This window comes from Apostichopus japonicus, chromosome 8, assembly GCF_037975245.1.
Source record: "Apostichopus japonicus isolate 1M-3 chromosome 8, ASM3797524v1, whole genome shotgun sequence".
NCBI lineage: Eukaryota > Metazoa > Echinodermata > Holothuroidea > Aspidochirotida > Stichopodidae > Apostichopus > Apostichopus japonicus.
The window spans coordinates 16,305,470-16,324,935 of NC_092568.1; the positions used below are offsets into that span (position 1 = coordinate 16,305,470).

A 19,466-nucleotide genomic window follows, 5' to 3' on the forward strand; every position below is an offset into this window, starting at 1 on the left:
ATTAGTCAATCATTGATCCACAGACGGAAAGAATATTTCTACAAAATATTTTACACTTTGATGAAATTTTAAGTACAGAGTATTTTGACAGCTAAAGCAAGCAGTCCCAATGTATTCAGGTTTCAAGGATAAATCAACAAGAAGACTATAAAAGCCTAAAGCTTTTGACGAGCATTTGCACAGATGACATCACAGACCCCCACCCCTCACAGACCCCCACCCCTCACAGACCCCCACCCCTGACCAACTGTGATCCAATCTCCTGGAGTATAGTTGAAGGTTAAGACAGTCTCTCTTCAATATAAGTTTCACCCTGTTTGTCACCAGCAAAATCACTTGAAGCCCCAATTCTTTCATGGAATCTAGGCTAGTTACCAGCTAGGAACTAGGCTGCATACAATAGCTCTAAATGCAGTAGTGAGGTAAGTTTTGACAAAGTGTTCATGCTTACTCACGTAACCAAGATTTTCTCAGTATCATTTGGCAATGTCATTTTGCTGAAATTGATTTGACAGCAAGAGAAGTTACATTGCAAACACATCTTGGCACAGAAAATAAGTTGTACTGTGTTACACATAAAAATACCTTCTGTCTGGTCCTAATTTTTGGTTTCTTCTCTTTTGCAATAGGAAGGCAGCACACAGCAGTAAAATATTTTCAATACAGTATGCAACGACACTGTTAGTTACCATTTGTCAAAATCTGAACGTAAAGAATATAGCTGAACATTACAATTATTTTTTTCCCTTTATTTCACAAATCACATCATATTAAAGAGAGCAGTTGATGTCCAACATTGGGTCATTCTCAAGTAGGTCACACAAAACAGAAGAAAAGAATGGATATTCCAAAATTACACATCAGCAAATAGTAGCACAGACCATTAACTCAAGAAAGGAACACACCATGAATGAGAGATAGCAAAACGAAGAAGAAAAAAAATTACAGACTGACTGACTTAACTCAAAAGTTAAACTATTTCATCCAGCACTTATACAGCAATGGCTAACTGTCTAGCACTTCTCACATCACCCCTCCCCCCTCCCCCAGTGGTATATTGGCCAATGCTTGTTACACATATTAAACTGGATGCACATAGACTGCAAGACTTGAAGCTCAGACAGAAAAGTTCTGGAAAGAACCTTTCTGGCAATTACCAATGTTCACCTTACAACAGCATCTCCCCCCCCCCCATATCCCCTCTTTTTAATACAGTAGTAAGTAATGAGCAGCTATAAGCATTAATTTGTTCTGCCTTTTGGGATGTCGCCCACTACTTCACCTTCATTAAAACACTTTTTATCAAGGCTTTACCAAACTTTGTCTTTGCAGACGCTGAATAACCCGAGGAATACAAACCCTGGCAAGTTTCACAATTTTTTGAAAAACCAGGCCACACATCTAGTCAAATGTGTGGCCGAGTTTTTTACCCCGCAACTTTATCGACTTTGGTTGTGTAGTTAGTTTGGTTTCTTTACATCCAGAACTGTATTATCATGGAGAAAGTGAATTATGCTATCTCATATTTATTCATATCAGTAAATGAAAAATGGAAAACTGACTGGGTAATTTAAGGCAATGGTAAAGAGCAAAGAAATTTGATAATGGTTCGAATCCCATTTATAGCCATATATTTTCCCCATTAAATAGTTATTTAAATCCTTGAAATAGGAGATAATCAGTCATATTCATAACATGATTAAAGACCGTTATGCAAGTCTTGACAAATCTCCTGCTTCATTAGCTGCTTCATGAAACATGCAGACACTAACAAATATAACACACATTCTTCAATGTTGACTTTCTCCTCCTTACCTCAACTTAACAATACAGAGGAAATAATTCTTAATTTCAATTCTGGTTACTCAAATTATGGCTTAGAAGAAACCTTCACTCAAATGTTGAGTAAGTTTATTAAAAAAAAAAAAAGTGAGAAAAAGAGCAAGAAAATATAACAACTTTGGTTCAAAATTGAACAAATCATACAAATCAATTTGCTCTAACCTGATTATGCATAAAAATGACTTCACAAAAAATAGAAAAAGAACAAAAAAAGGGACCTAAGGACAACAAACAAGTTGAGAAACTTTGGATGAAAAGTTTGGTTCTGTTTTGGAATGATGACATGACGATGAGGGAGGAATGATGAATAAATACAGAATATGATCTCACACTAAATACACAGATAGTAATATAATACATTCTCAAAAAATCCATATATATGCAGACACTGTACACTATGCTGAACCATGTCATAGTAACAAGGCTAGAGTAGTTCTTTGTTACTGTGACTATTATAGACAGATTTTAAACTGTTTCAAGCTTGGCTTCTTGGTACCCTGTCTGAAGCTGGCAGGTAGTGCTCATTAATCATAGATATATATATATATATATACTATGTAAATTAGCCAAAAGAAGAAAAAGAAATAGGAATCCTTACTAATTTAAATATTTACATATCATTATCAGCTAGCAGGTGTTTGTGTTATATTGTTTAATTTCCCTATCAATGATACATTCATACTGCTCCACTTATAAGTGCTTCTATATACTTATACTTATTTCCTGGTGTATATCTACAGAGCAAGTCTCTCCGTAGGTGTTCCATTTATAAATGCTTCTATTTTTGCTCCTTTCATATTTATTTCTGGAGGTAGATCTGGAGAGTGAGTCACTCTCTCTCTCTCTATCAAGTATTTCATCTAAACTCTGATTATTATTATCAATGGCAGTAGAGACATATCTTGTAAAATGATCAAAGTTACTAATCTAAATACAGCCAGAAGAAAGTTTTGCTGTGAAAAGGTTAGATAGTTCCCCAACAGCCAGGCTTTTAGCTTATCGACCTTAAAATTCATTTTATCCTCTCCATTCCAATGACTTTGACTCAATATACATTTTGGTTAAAAAAAAAAAAAAAAAAAAAAAAAAACAATTACAGTGATAGTCTTTTGGTATGCCATATAATCAACTGGGAACCATCAAGGAGAGGCAGACAAAGGTATAGCCAATCTCAACCCCATCTCCCCTCACCCACTTCTAAAATGCACTATGCAGGGAATGGACACATTCTTTTTTAGGTAAACTATTGTGCATGAATTGCCTGAATAATTAATATGATTTTAGTCACTTAAAACAATCACAACAAAACTTACCAGACCTTCAACCATTACATTATATAAAGACAAAAAGGCTTACATGTGCTTATGAAAAGAACAAGTATAAAAGAAACAGTCACGGCATTGACAAAATCTTTTTGTGACCAAAATAAGGAGAGAGAAATGTTGCATCCCTAGATATATAAGAAAGGCCAAAAGAGAAGATCCAGTGATTCACACAAATCACCTTAAGGCTTGTATAAATAAAAACAATTAAAAAAACAATGAATCACCACTAAAGCAACAGTAATAAACAAGCAATAACAAAAATACACACAAATAAACAAACATTGAAAATCAAGACACGAATTAATACTGAGGCAAACCTTGGAAAGCAAATAAAACAGAACCAACAGATTGGGCAGTTTCTCTCTGATGACAAGGCTAGCAGCCAAATGATACACCAATGTCATATGGGTAAACACTTATTAAATTAACAAAATAACATAGACAATTAATTATCATTATTAACTATTATTAGTTTTATTATTGCACTTTCTGGGCTTCGTCTCCGTTCATCATCGTCAGCTGACAGCGTGCTTAGCACCTTCGAGATGAGGAAACTTTTTTTTAATTTTATATACAACCTTCAATTCATTTCTGTACTTTTTTAACCAATTATTTTTCTTGATCATATTTTGAAACATATTGATGACACAACTTAAAGACGTCCAGCATAAATTCTTTCCTTAAATTTCATTAGTAAGCTAAAAATGTAAAAAAAAACTTTCAAAAAGAAAGATTATCCTATGGAGTACTTAAAGACCAACTATGGAGGCAAATTTTTTGGGGGGGATTTTCCATTAATTTGGGAGTTTACATACCCATAATCAACATGTGTAAAAAATAAACTTCGAAAACCTACTATAACCCATCAAAAAACGACCACGAAAATGGACATTTTGGGTAGTCACGTGACATGAACCTCTGGAATGTCTGAAAACAGAGATTGACCCAAAGGAGCCTCTGGTCACCGTGTGACGTCATTGTTTGTATACGAAAATCAAACGCTGATATAAGCACTGTTTATACACAGATAGCGAACAATTGTACTGTACTTGGCTTCCAATTTAGAGCATTTGAAAAGCTGTTAGCTTAAAACAAGAACACACGAAGGTAAACAAATAGTTTTAAGACAATTTTAAGAAGAAAATTTAGTTTAATTGGTTATTTTATTAGCAAAATTTCCACTCCAATGGAAGCATCTTTTACATAGCGGAGCGTCAATAGGTCCGTACGGTACAATATACTGTAGAACATGCAAGCAGCTTGGCGATTCCGTAATACAATTTGATCGCAAGATACCGTAAACTGAACAGAAGAATATACCTAAAAGATGCCTCATGCGTGATATGTGACGGAAAATGGCTTACGTTACTGTCAACAAATTACCAAAAAGACACTAAACATAATCGAACAACTACGAGAAGACGCTGACCTGAATCGACCAGGGTAGCATATACATGACTAAGCTTCAGCTGAACATAGTACTTACTCGTTTTAATATCCAAAAGTACAAACACAGAAAAAGTATCCTTTCAATAAACAAAATTTAACAGTGAATATCCAAATCCACGTTTCTCGTTCAATCCTGGGCGAAATACTACCGTGACTCTGTGTAATTCCATAGAGTTAGGTCTAGTTGAAACAGGCCTTGACCAGTTACATCCCACAATCACAAGACAGTCACTAACAAAATAAAACGTCCGATCGCTACATAGAACCGTTTTTATTCAACTCCTTGGACCATGCAGATGCCGGAATAAACATAAAGGACAATATAACACAATGTATCACAAACTCACGATACTGGAATACAACAAAGGAAATAGATAAATGCGATGAAATCCTAACATGACTATTTACACATGCTGTGAGCCAACTCACTACATGTACTAACAATGCTACCCTATATAGGCACGGTATATACACGGTCATCTCTTACAGTAAATATTATACTGTCAATTGCGTGATATAATGTTACATGTAAGGACGTCCAGAGCTTGTTTACGGTCAATTTCACATTAGCTATGTCCGACCATGGTCCGACACAGCTGTCGACAGTATATAATTTTCGCAGAATGAGACATTTACAGCATACACAGAAGCAGGGTCATGCATGTGGACTCGTGGGCTTGAGATACTCCGGGTGCTGAAAAATCTTTCCGCGTGGATCTCAAAAAATTGATCCAATGTCTGCGGCATTTTACGTCGGTTCTTTTACTCGGAAATCTAAAAAAGCTGATGCTTTTGTTGGATGAGGTATAACTACAACCTCCAACAACACAGAATTGTGGCATTTCGGGGGAAAAGGAGTAATATCGTTGATGTTTTTCGCAGCTCAAGTATACAACTTTACACACTAAAAGTATTGTTGTGAGTGAGGTATACAAACAGTGACGTCACAGGGTCACCTGATGTCTTCGGAATGTTTCAGGAATGTCTGAAATAGGTTTCATAAAAAGCTGACTTTTCTTCCCATTTTTCACGTATTTAACGTCCGAAATTGGTAAAGTTAATTACAGCAATGTAATTGGAGGATTACATTAAGGATTACATACATGCAAAATGGTGGGATTTTATGTTCATCGAAAAGTCTCCATAGTTGGTCTTTAATAAATAGCTTGTGCATTCTGTATGTCAGGGAGAACAGCTGCAACATCACAAAGAATAAGTCTTTGAGGAAGGAAACAAAGGCCAATTAAATATTCAATTTGACTTGTGTCATAAAGTCTTTGAGAGGTGGAACCATTTTGTTTCTTTTTTTGCCACTGAAAGCTAAAGCCAGAATACACAGGTACGTGGACTAAATATAACTGTTTTTAGGGCAGCCAAAAGGCATTTGTCTTAGAGTAAAAACTGATTGAAGAAACATACATTGAATGTTACCATAACTTCCTTTTAACAACAAATATACCAGCACATTTCTATTAAACTGTTCTGTTTAATGTTGGCATTTTAAGTATAAGTAGTTTCAGGGAAACATAACAGTCATACAATGGGATACTAGATATCACCTAGTCTTTAACCTTTTAATGGAACTCCCTGAAATGTGTAATTATAGATATATCCTGAAGAAGGGAACCATTATTAGTAAATGTCGTCAAGGGCAACTGTAAGGGCTAGTTCATACTCCACATATGTATCGCGGGCAATAGATGTAAACAAACCATATATGGTAAAAGAATACTTATCTTCATTGCACATTTTAAGCACAGCCAAGAATTTTAAATTTTGTTCATCTGTTACAGTGCTATAAATATCTCTGATGTGCTGCTTGTAAGTTCAAAGAACTATCTGATCTCCCAGCCTCAGATGGATGACAACTTTAGCCGACCAATTTAAGGAGCGCCGGCTTCATGTGTGAAGGTTTCCCTGTACTTTGAGACCACCAAAGAGCTGAATACAAAGACATCGTAAAGAAGGCGAAAAGATGGGCAGTAGTAGCTTCTCAAGAAGGATATCATTATAATAGTTTGCTATATTTTAGTTTATTGTGATTTTTTAGGGTTTGTTTAGGGAGGACCAATTAAACTATTCACATTATGCAAGCTAACTTGCTATGTATGCCTATACAGAGTATACTGTGTGCATTACCATACGTTCCACTGATACCTGGTAAACACATAGTTATAGCCGTTAAGTCTGAATCAATTACATAGTAACAGAGTGCGACACTGTTATAGTTTTAGACATAGCTACAGTGCCCATTACTTGAGTATGAACCGGCCTAGATTTCTATAAATTACTATTTAACTTTCGTGATTCACTGGAGACTCATTTCACCAATGACCACTTCCTTTCTTCTTACCAGGGACAGGTACATCCTCAGGTAAATTCTACTAGATTTTAAAGACAAGCAGATGAGGTGATAACACACTTATGAGTGTTAATTTTTTGCTGACAGGTAGTTAAACATTATCACCCTTAACCATGGCAATCCAAAACCAGACACTCAGTGATGTATCATTCTTGTATCATGTATCATTCTTCATTCAATTCTAAATATTTGGAATTCCTTTTCACACACATGACATGGAATTTTGGGAAATAAATGGAAAAGAATATTGCCAGGTACAGTACCCCACTTTATAACCAGGAGTATCTAGCTTTGGTATATCATTGTCCACTTTAATTAGATACTTTTCCTTAGAAGGAGAAAACAGAAGAAAACTGTTCTTGCATTTCTAAAAGTATCCTCGGCACATCACTTCAATTATAATCAGGGTGACACCTTAGAGCCTCTACTTTTGCTACAACAATATTCGTTCTTCCGTCAAAGACAACAAAATATATATATATACCATTAAGTAAACATTGTGCTATTCTTTCATCTCCATCCTATACACACAAAATAAACTTCATAACATATCCCAGCTAACTTATAAATACTTATTTTATATTTTGATCTGATACACGAGACCACATGTGACATGGAATGGCTTATTTATTGCTCAAAATTTGTAAAATTCACTACTTGTATTCTGATGGTATTGATTCTACATTAATGTTCTGACTAGTACACATTGAGGAAGGTCTTTGAATACTTAGAACTCATCTAGTCTGTAAATTCCTGTACTGAGATTATTTATGCTTTTGCAACTTTGTGAAATGATAAAAATTGAACTTTGTCCCATGCAGTAAGCAACATCGAATCCAGCTACATTTTCATCAACTTTGTACTTATTTGGAATTTCACTTAAACAGTAAATATTCACAATACAACCAAACCACCTACATCCGCTATTTAGTTTTGCACTAAATTCCCTTGTTGTCTCTTTCATTGTGTTTATGCATCTATGGTAATAAATAACCTTGACTCAGACCATGCATTAAATTTTATGACATATTTTGACAAGGAAACTCTCATGGACTACTATACAATCTTTATTTTCCCTAGATATAATTATATTATAATAAATTATAATTGCAAGCAAGAACAGGTTTGAAGCATTTGTTTACTACCGGTTTTTACTTTACTACTGTCCCCAAAAACTGATCGTTTTCTGCAAAATAAAATTCAGTCTTCATTCTTCCACAGATACTCATCCACAAAAATATCCCACAATACTGTACCCATAGAGTATCGTAATTGATAACAATTTTAGATATGTCCTAAAGGGTGTAGCAACGGTCACATAAAGGGGAAGTTTATTTTCCTACATTAAGAACATCAACATTTGTGATATTTGTATCAACCAATTAACACCTAATACCCTGATTTGGCAAGAGAAACTGGTTACACCATATAAAACAAAGACAAAGGGAAGGGAAGCCCCCTCGGACAGCACACCAGAAAAGAACGTGGGGACAAGAATTTTCAGATGACCAAACAAAGCTATGGTAAGTAACAAAACGGAAAATATGACACACAACGCTGCATCAATAAATAGAAATGATTCTTATCCTCTGAAACTGCTACCAGTCAACTGCCTAATATACTGCTCACATAATATACTTAAATACAGCACAAAAATCATGTTCATAGACAACACACAGTGTAACAGCATTGAATGCGACAGCCTACCATTGATTCCTTATTGGCAGTGTGCAACGAAAGACACTAGTTGTTTAAATATTACAACTTCTAGTACTATCATCTTTGCTTTGACTCTTGCACAAACTTCACATGTATATATATCCATGTCTATCCTGAGCAAGTAGCATGCAAAATGCATGTATGCAAACCACAACTGTTAGTCACACTGTATGCATGTACAGTATATCCTGAGCAAGAATCATGCAAACAGCATGTATTTGAACCATGACAGGCAGTCATCTGCTATACTTGTAAACTGTGACAGACAGTCACACAATTTGCATGTATATCCTGAATGAAAATAATGTGAAATGCATGTATTGCAATCCATGACAGGAAGTCATTCGATATGCTTGCAACCCATAAATGGCAGTCACATGTATACATGCATGTCTATCCTGAGCAAACATCATGTAAAATGGCAGTTATGCAATCTATGAATGGCAGTCACACAATATGCTTTGAAATCCATGACAGGTAGTCAGTCATTCAATATGCAAACCATAGCTGGCAGTTGTGCAAAATGTAAAAATCCTGACAATTATTCCATACACAGATATATCCTGACTGGTTAGCAGTAGTGACTGAGAGACACAAATATGCAAATATACTTTCGATGGGAATCATTCCATATGCATGTATACTCTGAAGAGGAGTCATGGAGATTGCAAGCATGTTAGACACATTGTAAATATGCATGAATGTGTCAACTGTCAGTCAGTCACTAATGCATGTGCAGCTTTAACTGGTAGTTTACTCCACCGATTTCAGGCAGTCTCACAATACACACCTATATCCCTAATTGGTAATCACTCAAAATGCAATTTTGTATGTTGTAAATCAGTATTCATTAAATATGCACATGCACGCTGACTGACTGACTGACTGACAGTTGGATTGACTGCAAGACACGATGTTGCTCAACACTCATTCACAAACATGCATTCACTTCTTGACTAGCACACAGCTGTCAAGAAAACAACTTACTGGTTTTACCATAACGCCAAGACATTGTACAGAATGCTAGCTTTTCGACGCCACCGAGTAGATTCACCAGATGCATCAGTATACCAAAGATTACTACCTGATATCTAGCTAGAGATGAATACCATAGTAGAGTCGGTACAAAGATAGCAAATATCACCCAGAACCCCATCACAGACCACAGGACAAACCTGTCTATAGTGGTAGATTTGCCTTGCACGTTGTTGGTCACGCCATTTTGATGGTCGTCATGGAAACATTTATCCTTCTGGTAAAATTTCTCCAGAGTCTTCTCTTTCTCCTTCCATTTTTCTATACACCAGTTCTCCAGGTCTTCGTCAGAGGTTGGGATGGTGTCTATGGAATGCCTGCGTATATGAAAGTGTACCTCGTCTGGGAAGTTACCGTACAGGGAATCTAGCTCTCCGCAGGCCGGTATTTGGCAGGGGTAACCAACGGTGACATCATAGATAGCATCGATAACACCCTCTGTGAAACATGAAAATTATGCAAAATTGCAAACAGGTCAAGCTTTCCCTTATGTTTCGACCATATTCATGAGTATTGAAAGCCAGAGAAAGTATAAACATGTCAAGGTTGAAAAGCATAAAACATATCAAATTCAATCAACTTCGCACCTGGGTAAAATGGGTGAAATGGTGGTGCGTATAAATAACCTACTTTCAAATGCTTTCTATTTTTTCAGGAAAAGGAATTGGGTATTATACATAACACAGTGACAAGTGACCATTTGAACTAATATCATTGCCCATATTCATCCACACATTCATCCAGTCTTACTCATGTTTATCTTATATGCCTGCAGTTCATGTAATATCTATGCCAATCAAACATTTGCTTGGAGGAAAACAGAAAGCCTGGATCTTAAAAAATCACTGATGCCATTTCGCTCTAAACATGAAATGTTTCAATTTTGTCAAGATTATATGACCTAAAATTTGGTCACTTAGTGCCAAAAGAGCTGGTATTGCTTGAAAACTTTACAAAGCAATATATCCAGCTGTGGTATGGTGACTTCTGAAGCCAAATGCAAGCATTTTTACTTGTATGGCTCACAATAGAGATAAAATTCTTGCCAACGCTATCACTCCACATTCACCCATTTCATCATCGGGAGCCGTCTTAGATGAAGAACCATTTTTTTACTACGCTAGCAATCCATGTCACAAATCACTTACTCTCTCTCATGGTCTGAGCGATGTACACAAACCCTGTGGTCCGAGGATGAAGGACATACTCAAAGGACTGCAGTCCGTTCTTTTTAGCGTATGAATGACTCTTGGACAATGATCTCTCATTCATGTCAGTGCCTGCAAAGTCACAAAATGTAAGCACAAAAAAAATTCAATTCCTGACATGGAACATGTTACTGCCAAACCGTAAGGAGAAACAAATATGACACAGAATACAGAAAAATAATTTAAAAAAAGTTTAATTGTTATATACAGGGATGAGCCTGGGGTTCAAAAAATATCATGGAACTTTTCAAATTTGCAATATAGGCTCCAGTTTGCGTATGCTACAGTGTGTTAGGATAATAGTTTTTGTCACCAAGGTAGAAAAGAAATCACGGATATCCCGCAAATTCGCGGAAAAAGCTCATGTCTGTATATCTGCTTCCACTCATCCAGTGGTCTGGGATGGAAGAGAAATAGAATGTGGAGAACAATCCTTCTCTTCGACTCCTCCTAGATGAGATGATTGACTTGGAAATATAAAGACCTTCATTTGTTTAACTCAAGAGTAAAAGTTACAATTAACAAAGAAAATAAATAACACTTCACTGAGGGCTCACAAATAAAAATAATAACAATAATCATAATAATAAAAACACATGAACTAAGAAGAAAAGCTTTTTTTAACAGGAAGTTTTATTTTTCTTGAACTGAAGTTGTGAACTAGTCTTTCACTAGAAACCAGTCCTAATAAGCAAACCATCTTAAAACTGGAAACAGTTTGAATTTAAGTTCCATTTGTTAAAGTTACATGGAAAAACAATTTAAAAAAACCCTGCAATAACTACAGTACTGGAGGAAAAGGAATTTGACTAATAACTCAACTTACTCAAGGTTTGCTTTGTTACGTTTTTATCACAACCTGACTTTGAGGCAGATCGCTTTCTTATTCAAACATTGAATAAATTTCAGTTAGTGTTCATTGTGCATGGTATGGTAGTGTAGTGTTTTGCTTTACAATATGCAGTAACAACTGTGATTTTCTGTTAAGATTGACCACAAAAGACTGACCTAGCATTGATTACATGTTTCGATACCAATTTGATTCATTTGATTCAATTGTTACTCAATGATGCAATGCTTCTTAGGGTGTCCCTTCATATACAACTACACAGTAGACACTGCTTTGAGAAGCAAGTAATATGAAGGAAGTTTTTTATATAATTTGTCCAATTGTTTCACCTCCCCCCCAGCCCCCTCTCTCCCATTCCAGATCCTCACCTCTTTCTGTGACCCATCTTTTCTACTTACATTCTTTGCTACTCTTTAAAAATAAAATATTAGAGAGTTTTGAGGTTACTGAACAATATATATTGTCTTTGATCCCTGCCTTCCTTCTTCGTTTAAAGTATCCAAAATACAAGTCCCATTCTTCATATAATGGGCTCCAAGCAACTTTAACATGTTGTAAATAATAAATGCAGCAACATAAATCATGATTTTTAAGAGTGACATATTGATAGACCTTTATCACACATCAACCTGTATAGATCTACAAACCATGTGTGAGGCTTCACAAGACTCCCCCCCCACCCCCTCTATAGACATCCTGTTTACAACATTGTCATCCATCAACATCTGTTGACCTCATGTGACAAATAACTTAAAATGTGAGATTCAATGCTACATTGACAAAAGTTCAGTATATTTGGGATACAACTTCAGAAAAGAATTCCAGTAACTCTGTGACCATAAATCTACAATCACTACATTTAATGCTAATGTAATATAAAGTTTTCTACACTTGATCAGAGGTCGCTCTATGTTAATAATGGCAAATTGAAAACAATAACATTTGGTACTAAATTATTGGCAAACTCTCTTTGTCACGGTATAAGTATGCAATTCTGCAGCTTCATAGTAAACATTTCAACTTTTTTTCAACAGATAACAACCAACTTCAGCTTACCTTCTGGAAAAATTAAAATTTGAGCTTTGTATTTAAGTTGCTGAAAGTAATCCAACATCATCTTTATCCACGGTTGGTCAACCTCCCACTTTCTTGCCAGGAATACATACATGGCAATCTGCATTGCCCAACCTGTTGAAAAAGACAGAACTAGCTGTTAAGATGCGAATCACTACTTTATTTAATAACAACCATCATAAGACACATGCAAGAGACAATGGCTTATTACACTGCACGTGGGGTGGTTATCCAATATATGTGGATTTCCATTGTGGAAAAATCTCTCCCCCTTCCTTTGCTTTGGCCAACCAGGTGTTGAACCAACAACCTCCCAGATGCTAGGTCGCATTGCTTCTAATACCACAGCCTCTATCCAAGGGACAATAGCGTTTGACCATAGCAGGCATGACATGCATGAAAGCTGCAGTTTGAGTTGGATTGTAACAGCGTACCATTCCAGCTAAAAATATGTAAATATATTACTAAATAAATTGGAAACCACCGTCAATTTCACTTAGGGATCTATGCCATTGACACCATTTTGGTTGCCCAACTATCGCGTTACTAATGATACAATCTGGTATGGAAAATTCTTGTCCCAAAAATTTTATGGAATGTGTGATTGTTTTATTGCCAAAAACTTAGGAATTTTGGACCCATTTCACATCTTCTGATGCAAATTTGACAAAGAAAGAGAGATGCTTTGAGTTGCCTTATCTTTCTCCTAAGACCATCAAGCTTTACAAGATTATGGAAACTTTAATTCAAGAGGGAGCTGTAATTTGAACTTCATTACAACATTCCAAGTTCAGTCGTACAAACTTGTTAACATAATTTGTTTCCAAATGACTGACTCCTTGTTCTATTAAAAACATGATGTGAAACACACCATAGTGATGCACCTGTTGATGCCACTTAGTGCAATAATTCACAGCAACATTTCAATTATCAGGATACTAAAAAAAAATCAGCCAGGCAGAGATCAGTATACACTTTTTATTCCATCTAAAAGAAGGGGAATGATGGGTCTTTAAATCTTACAGCCTGACCATGCTGCTATTGAATCCAAACCCATGGAGATAGGGAATAGTAGATATTTTTCATGATGGGAAGGAGGATAGTTTCACCCCTCTTCCCCATTTGGCCTACTTGTTGTTTGCTATAAAGTCAAACCTTTTAGCAGCGGCAAACTTTTAGCCTTTAAGCCAGGGGTTCCCTAACTGGGGTGCATGAAACCCCAGGAAAACTCTGGTATCCACAGGGGGTTCGTGGGGGGATAAAGTTAGGGAAACCCTGCTTTAAAGCAGTCTAGCAAACCCTCCATGAACAACACAATCAACCTCTTCCCTACCAGATCCAAGTTTTCACTTTCCAACAATGAATGTGTTATTTATTCCTAAAATGTGAAAGGAAAAATAACTGAAAGAGCGGAATTTTGATGCACTGTCATATATCGGGGATAATTCTACGAACAGACAAATTTTATAAGTCAGACTTACCAAAGCCAGGGACCCATTTTAAAGATCTTTTGAGGATAATTTTTTCACTTTTAACGGAACTCTGTTGCCAGAATACTTCCCAGAAGAATAGCCAATCGATGGTAGTCCTGTGGTTCATCATGATAAGGGAACTTTCATTTACTTTCAGTTTGTCTCCAGTGATGAAGAATTTTACATCAAACATCAGCTCTGTGACAAAAACAGGATACAAAAGAAGAAAAACAATTGTTTGAAAATGAAAACTGAAATGAGCCATACAAATAAAGTATCTCATTATTTTAAGATTCACGAGAAAGAATGCATTTATTAGACAGGAAGCTATCAGCTGGGGTATGAATCTGTAGAGGCTATTATGATACAAAAGGGAAATTGCTCTTTAACACTTTCAAGTTGACCTGTGAAAGTCAATTTCATCAGTCATCTGACATGGTACAAAACATCTGGACCAGTGTGATTTTAAATCTGATATTCCCACACTATCAGAGTCATGTAATAAGCTATTGTTGTTACTGTGCAAAAGTATGGCAAGTTGAAAGATACAGTGGGACTAATAGATGTAGCCAGTGACTGTGAATTGCAAGTAACTGTGATGGGGTTTATGAATATTCATGATATCACAACATGTTTTGACAGAAGATGAGTGCTACAAGTGGCGAAGGAAACTCTTGTGATATGAAGCACACACCTACTGTACTACTGTACTCAAAGAAAATAATGGGATAGCTTTTAGATTTTCAGATGACATAATGAAATGGACAGAATAAGGTTTAAGGGCATTCTCAACTGTTATTTATATTAACCACAAAAGAACCAAAATGTAGACTTGAACTAAGACAACCCGTAAGTTCCGTTCCTTATTAATAATTCATCCATAAAGCCTCATCATGCATTAGATCTTGCTCTAGAGAATATTTTTTAGGCGCAGCTGTGTCATAATTAATCACACAATCTTGACTATTTTGCCAAAAGCTTGGCCCATTTACAGAGATCAAGCTTTTGAAAATGTCAAGAAATAAGAATCCCTTGTTGGCGAATGTCTTGACCTCAAGAAATAATATTGGAATACAATGTCACCTACACAGTGAACAATTTTTCTCTGGACTCAGTATAGAAAAAATATCAATTGATCGAGGGCATTTATGGAATGTGTCCTGCAAGGTGCTCTCTATGCTACTGAAACATTATTGGGTAGGGAGAGAAAGGGACAATTACATAATGGTGCTGGTACGGTGATAGCATAAAAGAAACTAGCCTGGCGTACCGCCCTACGTACCGAAACGTCAAGACATATATGCCAGCCCCATTAATGTTTTGAACTCGACCGAAACAATGAAACATTCAAGACACGATGCATTTGTTTCAATTTTTTCATTCGCTTGATCTCTGCAAATGGACCAAGACTTTACCCTTAAAAAAAGTACATCATGATGATTGTGTGATAATTTACTACACAACATTACCAAAAACTACTTCAGGGTGAGGGATTGCTTAGTTCGTAGTTATAATGGAGTGCTTAATGAGGCTTAACAAAACATGCTGGCATAATGCATTAAGTGATCTTCACACTGAGTTGCTTTGATTTATGTGAAACATTATGATGGTGTAATGTGACACAAGGACATCCATTAGTCTAGATTTGATATTATTCATAGCACCACACTGTAACTGATAATATTTCAAGGCATCCCATGCTGGCTTTACATTGATCCTTTGTACGTTACTGTTACATCGAATTCTACAGCAGTACCTTTCTTGCCGACGTCCAAGATATAATCAATGCTACTAACCTGTGTTGATCATAATGTGCTGCCTGTTTTAGTTTTTAACCATGATACTCCCATGACCAAACAATTACATTAATAAGAGGAATCACTTTCCATTTCCATTTCAATGTACAATAAACATAAACTGGTATTCAAAAAACTGAAAATTCCTTTCAGGATGACTTTTGATGATGCATACTAAAGTGAAAATTATCAATATCCTTACTTGGCACATTTTAGTAGAAAGTCCCATTTCCAGATCTATTGATATTTAAACTGTATGCTTTTGCTTGCAAAGAAACTTCATCATTCTTTCTCTTCATTATTCTGATTGGTTCAAAGTACATCTTGAACATTTTATAACCTTCTCAATGTGTCTAATGACAAATTTGTGAAGGAACTAAGAAATAATTATTATGTACTTTCCTTTTAAATCTGTTACCAATTTGGGCGTGTCTTTACTAAAAGAAATCAATGATATGAAGGATTCAATTCCGAATTCCTGAAACATCAAACTACAGAATTGCCGTCTAAAACACAATATACCTGTACAAAGTTTAATTTTGTGTTGTTTTCCTGGTATCAAAATCTAGCAATTTGTCTCTTCAGTGCTACATGCTAGGTTCAGTTAAATTATTCTGTATATATGGGCCACCTGCCAGCAGATGTTGAAGATGGAATAAATATGATGGTATCCTATTATTATTAAAATATTTACCTAACAAGGGCAGCAATCATGAGTACCATTGGAAGTTACTTCCTGATAGCTCTTCAACCTTATAGCTCTTTGTCATGGGAATAGTGGCATGGTAAGAGTTTCAAAAATGGCAATTCTACTTTGATGTCTGTCTTTAAGTTGGTTATAAAAACTGCTTTATTGGCATTAAATTGGTAAAGTTTGATGTTTGATTCATATTAAAATTTACGGAACAATTTCTTTAGCTTGAGACTTCGAAATAATGAAAAGAACATAAAAATTTAAATTTCATACCCGTTTTATTTGCGATTAATACTAATATAGTGTAGGATTCTTAAACTACTCCTAAGCATTATATCAGTCCAAACCACTACCAAAGCTTCTGTACTGTGATCCCTGGCTATCTAAGAATAATATTCTGTATCTTGAAGATTTTGACTTGTGAATAAGCACAAACAATTGTTTTAATTGTTTGGGAGCATAATTTAAGACATAATGGCGCTTCAATTACTGAATACACTGGTACCAACCCACATCCTAAAAGGTGTAATGGAGACTGAAACCAATGAGAAATCCATGTGGAGTAAGCAACTGCCCATCTGTGACATTTCGACTGATTTTATACAACAGATCAGATTTGCTAATCTACGACAGAAATTAATTCCAGTTTTCATATTCAGCAAGAGGTGTGGTCAAGATAACGAGGAGCATATTGGCATGTTCTACTATAAGACCCAGACTAAGGTTGTTTTGGCTTTGTCATAAATGTTGATAAAATATGAATAAAACTGAGCACAGCTGCATTCTGACTATTGATTTAAATGTATGAGGCAGTACTCTGTATTTCACTTTACCCTGTTTCATTTTCCTCAGTGCTATATTGAGTCATTTGAAGATTTGAAGAGATGTACTTCCCTGATACTCGTCAACACAGAGCTGACATAGAGGACTATTTATACCCTAAGCCACTTAGTGGCGTCAAGGAAACAGGTCAGGCCCCTAAAAACTAAGTCACTGAGTTGTCTTCATGGAATGTTCATTTATGCCCAGGGGCCAGGTTTATAATTAGAATGGGAATAAATTATTTAATCCACTGCTTCCAGGGACCTCTTATTGATTCCAGGCCCAGGGCAAGAGTCCTTCTGACCCTCCCCCTCCTCTTGTCAGGCCTGCAATCACTACGGATGGGAGCGTGATATTTGCAAGAGGTTTAAGCAGGTTTTGCATGGAAAATTGACAATTCGATGATGCAAATATATTCATCACCTCAAAATTAAACTTGCATCCATGCATGAGTGGGTTTTTTCCCACTACATCCACGTAGCAATCTCTCTGACCTACTCCTTCTCAGGATCACTATCAACAAACAGGCCTCGTCCACACTCCAATTGCAATCTCGTCATTCACTATGCAAGGTAAATTGTCTCCCCATTGTACTACTATTAACATACTTGCCTACGTACAGTCTGTTGAAAGAGTTCATACAGTACAGCTAAGGAACATAGGATATTGCACACCGACACCATTAATAGCAAAATCAAGAACACTTACATTGTACACACAAGTTTACATGTAGAGAAGAGGACAGGTAAGAGAGGGGCGGAGTAAATACTTATCATTCTATACCGTATGAGATGACTGTTATATGCTACACCTACTTGTAAATATCATGGGCTGTCCCTAGGAGCAGGATCTCACGCCAGTATTTAATAATGTAAAGCTGATACATCTCTGAACTTTTACTAAGGTTTCTAAATGTTTATTGTGCATTGAACAGTTGAGCACACTAAAAGCCAATGAGAACTGCTACTAAACAGTACTAACTTGGCTAAAGTCAACTTCATTGCCAGTAGTCATTGCCCTGATTTTCCCTTTGATGTTGTAATACAACATGTGGAAGTGAAAAATAATCATTTCAAATAGGAAAATTACCATTGCAGGAAGGAGGATGTGCTCCATTGAGGTGAAGGTACACTAGAGTTCAAGTTGCGCATTGCTTTTTATTTACTGTATGTGTGCACGTGATGGTACCACACCATGTAACCTTGCTATTGGCTATTTTTGTGAAAAACATCAGAACATTGTAACTTGTGGTTGGAGATATGGCAGCATCACATAAAGTACTTGTCAATTCCATCGTGAACAGCACAGTATTCACAACATCTTTGTTGTGCTATTGAATGTGACTTTTCTTGCTGCATACAGTTATTATTTCTACTTGTGACTTTACAACAATGGTGATTCCAAACTCTGATTCCAAACTGAAATTTATTCACATACCTTTTTGACATTGACATTGATCCTAGGGGGGGAAAAATACCATAAACATTACATACTTATGCAATGCAGCAATCCATACAATACCAAAAGCTTCTGGTGAAGATAACGACTAGGCAAATACCAAAGATCAACTTCAATGGGCAACTCACCTATTAAACCCTGTGAATGAAGAGATAAAGAAAAATGGAATCTCATAATCAATTGTACAACATGTCATGTGTTTACTTTCATCAGATCTAAGGATGTGTGTAGCTAGATAGCACACAATACAATCCTTCCAAAACACTCAGGTAGATCTGTAAGTTCTTTATCATGCATGACTGTTCATTTAATTTTACCAGTCTCAACAAAATTGTTCTTATCTGGCAATGCTGATTGTAG

General features: G+C 36.0%; 1 protein-coding gene across 2 annotated transcripts; it reads right to left on the reverse strand.

The window, feature by feature from the left end:
- Positions 1 to 734: 734 nt before the first annotated feature.
- LOC139970728 (lysocardiolipin acyltransferase 1-like) lies at positions 735 to 19,239 on the reverse strand. 2 transcript variants are annotated; one of them, XM_071976674.1, is made up of 5 exons: positions 19,235 to 19,239; positions 14,346 to 14,534; positions 12,847 to 12,978; positions 10,881 to 11,012; positions 735 to 10,170 (listed from the first exon to the last, which is right to left on the reverse strand). In XM_071976674.1, the coding sequence occupies exons 2-5, from the start codon at positions 14,527 to 14,529 to the stop codon at positions 9,668 to 9,670; spliced, it is 951 nt and encodes a 316-aa protein (XP_071832775.1). In that variant the 5' UTR covers positions 14,530 to 14,534; positions 19,235 to 19,239; the 3' UTR covers positions 735 to 9,667. The 2 variants fall into 2 exon arrangements, with proteins under 2 accessions (XP_071832775.1, XP_071832773.1); XM_071976672.1 differs by lacking the exon at positions 19,235 to 19,239 and adding an exon at positions 18,464 to 18,491.
- Positions 19,240 to 19,466: the final 227 nt, after the last annotated feature.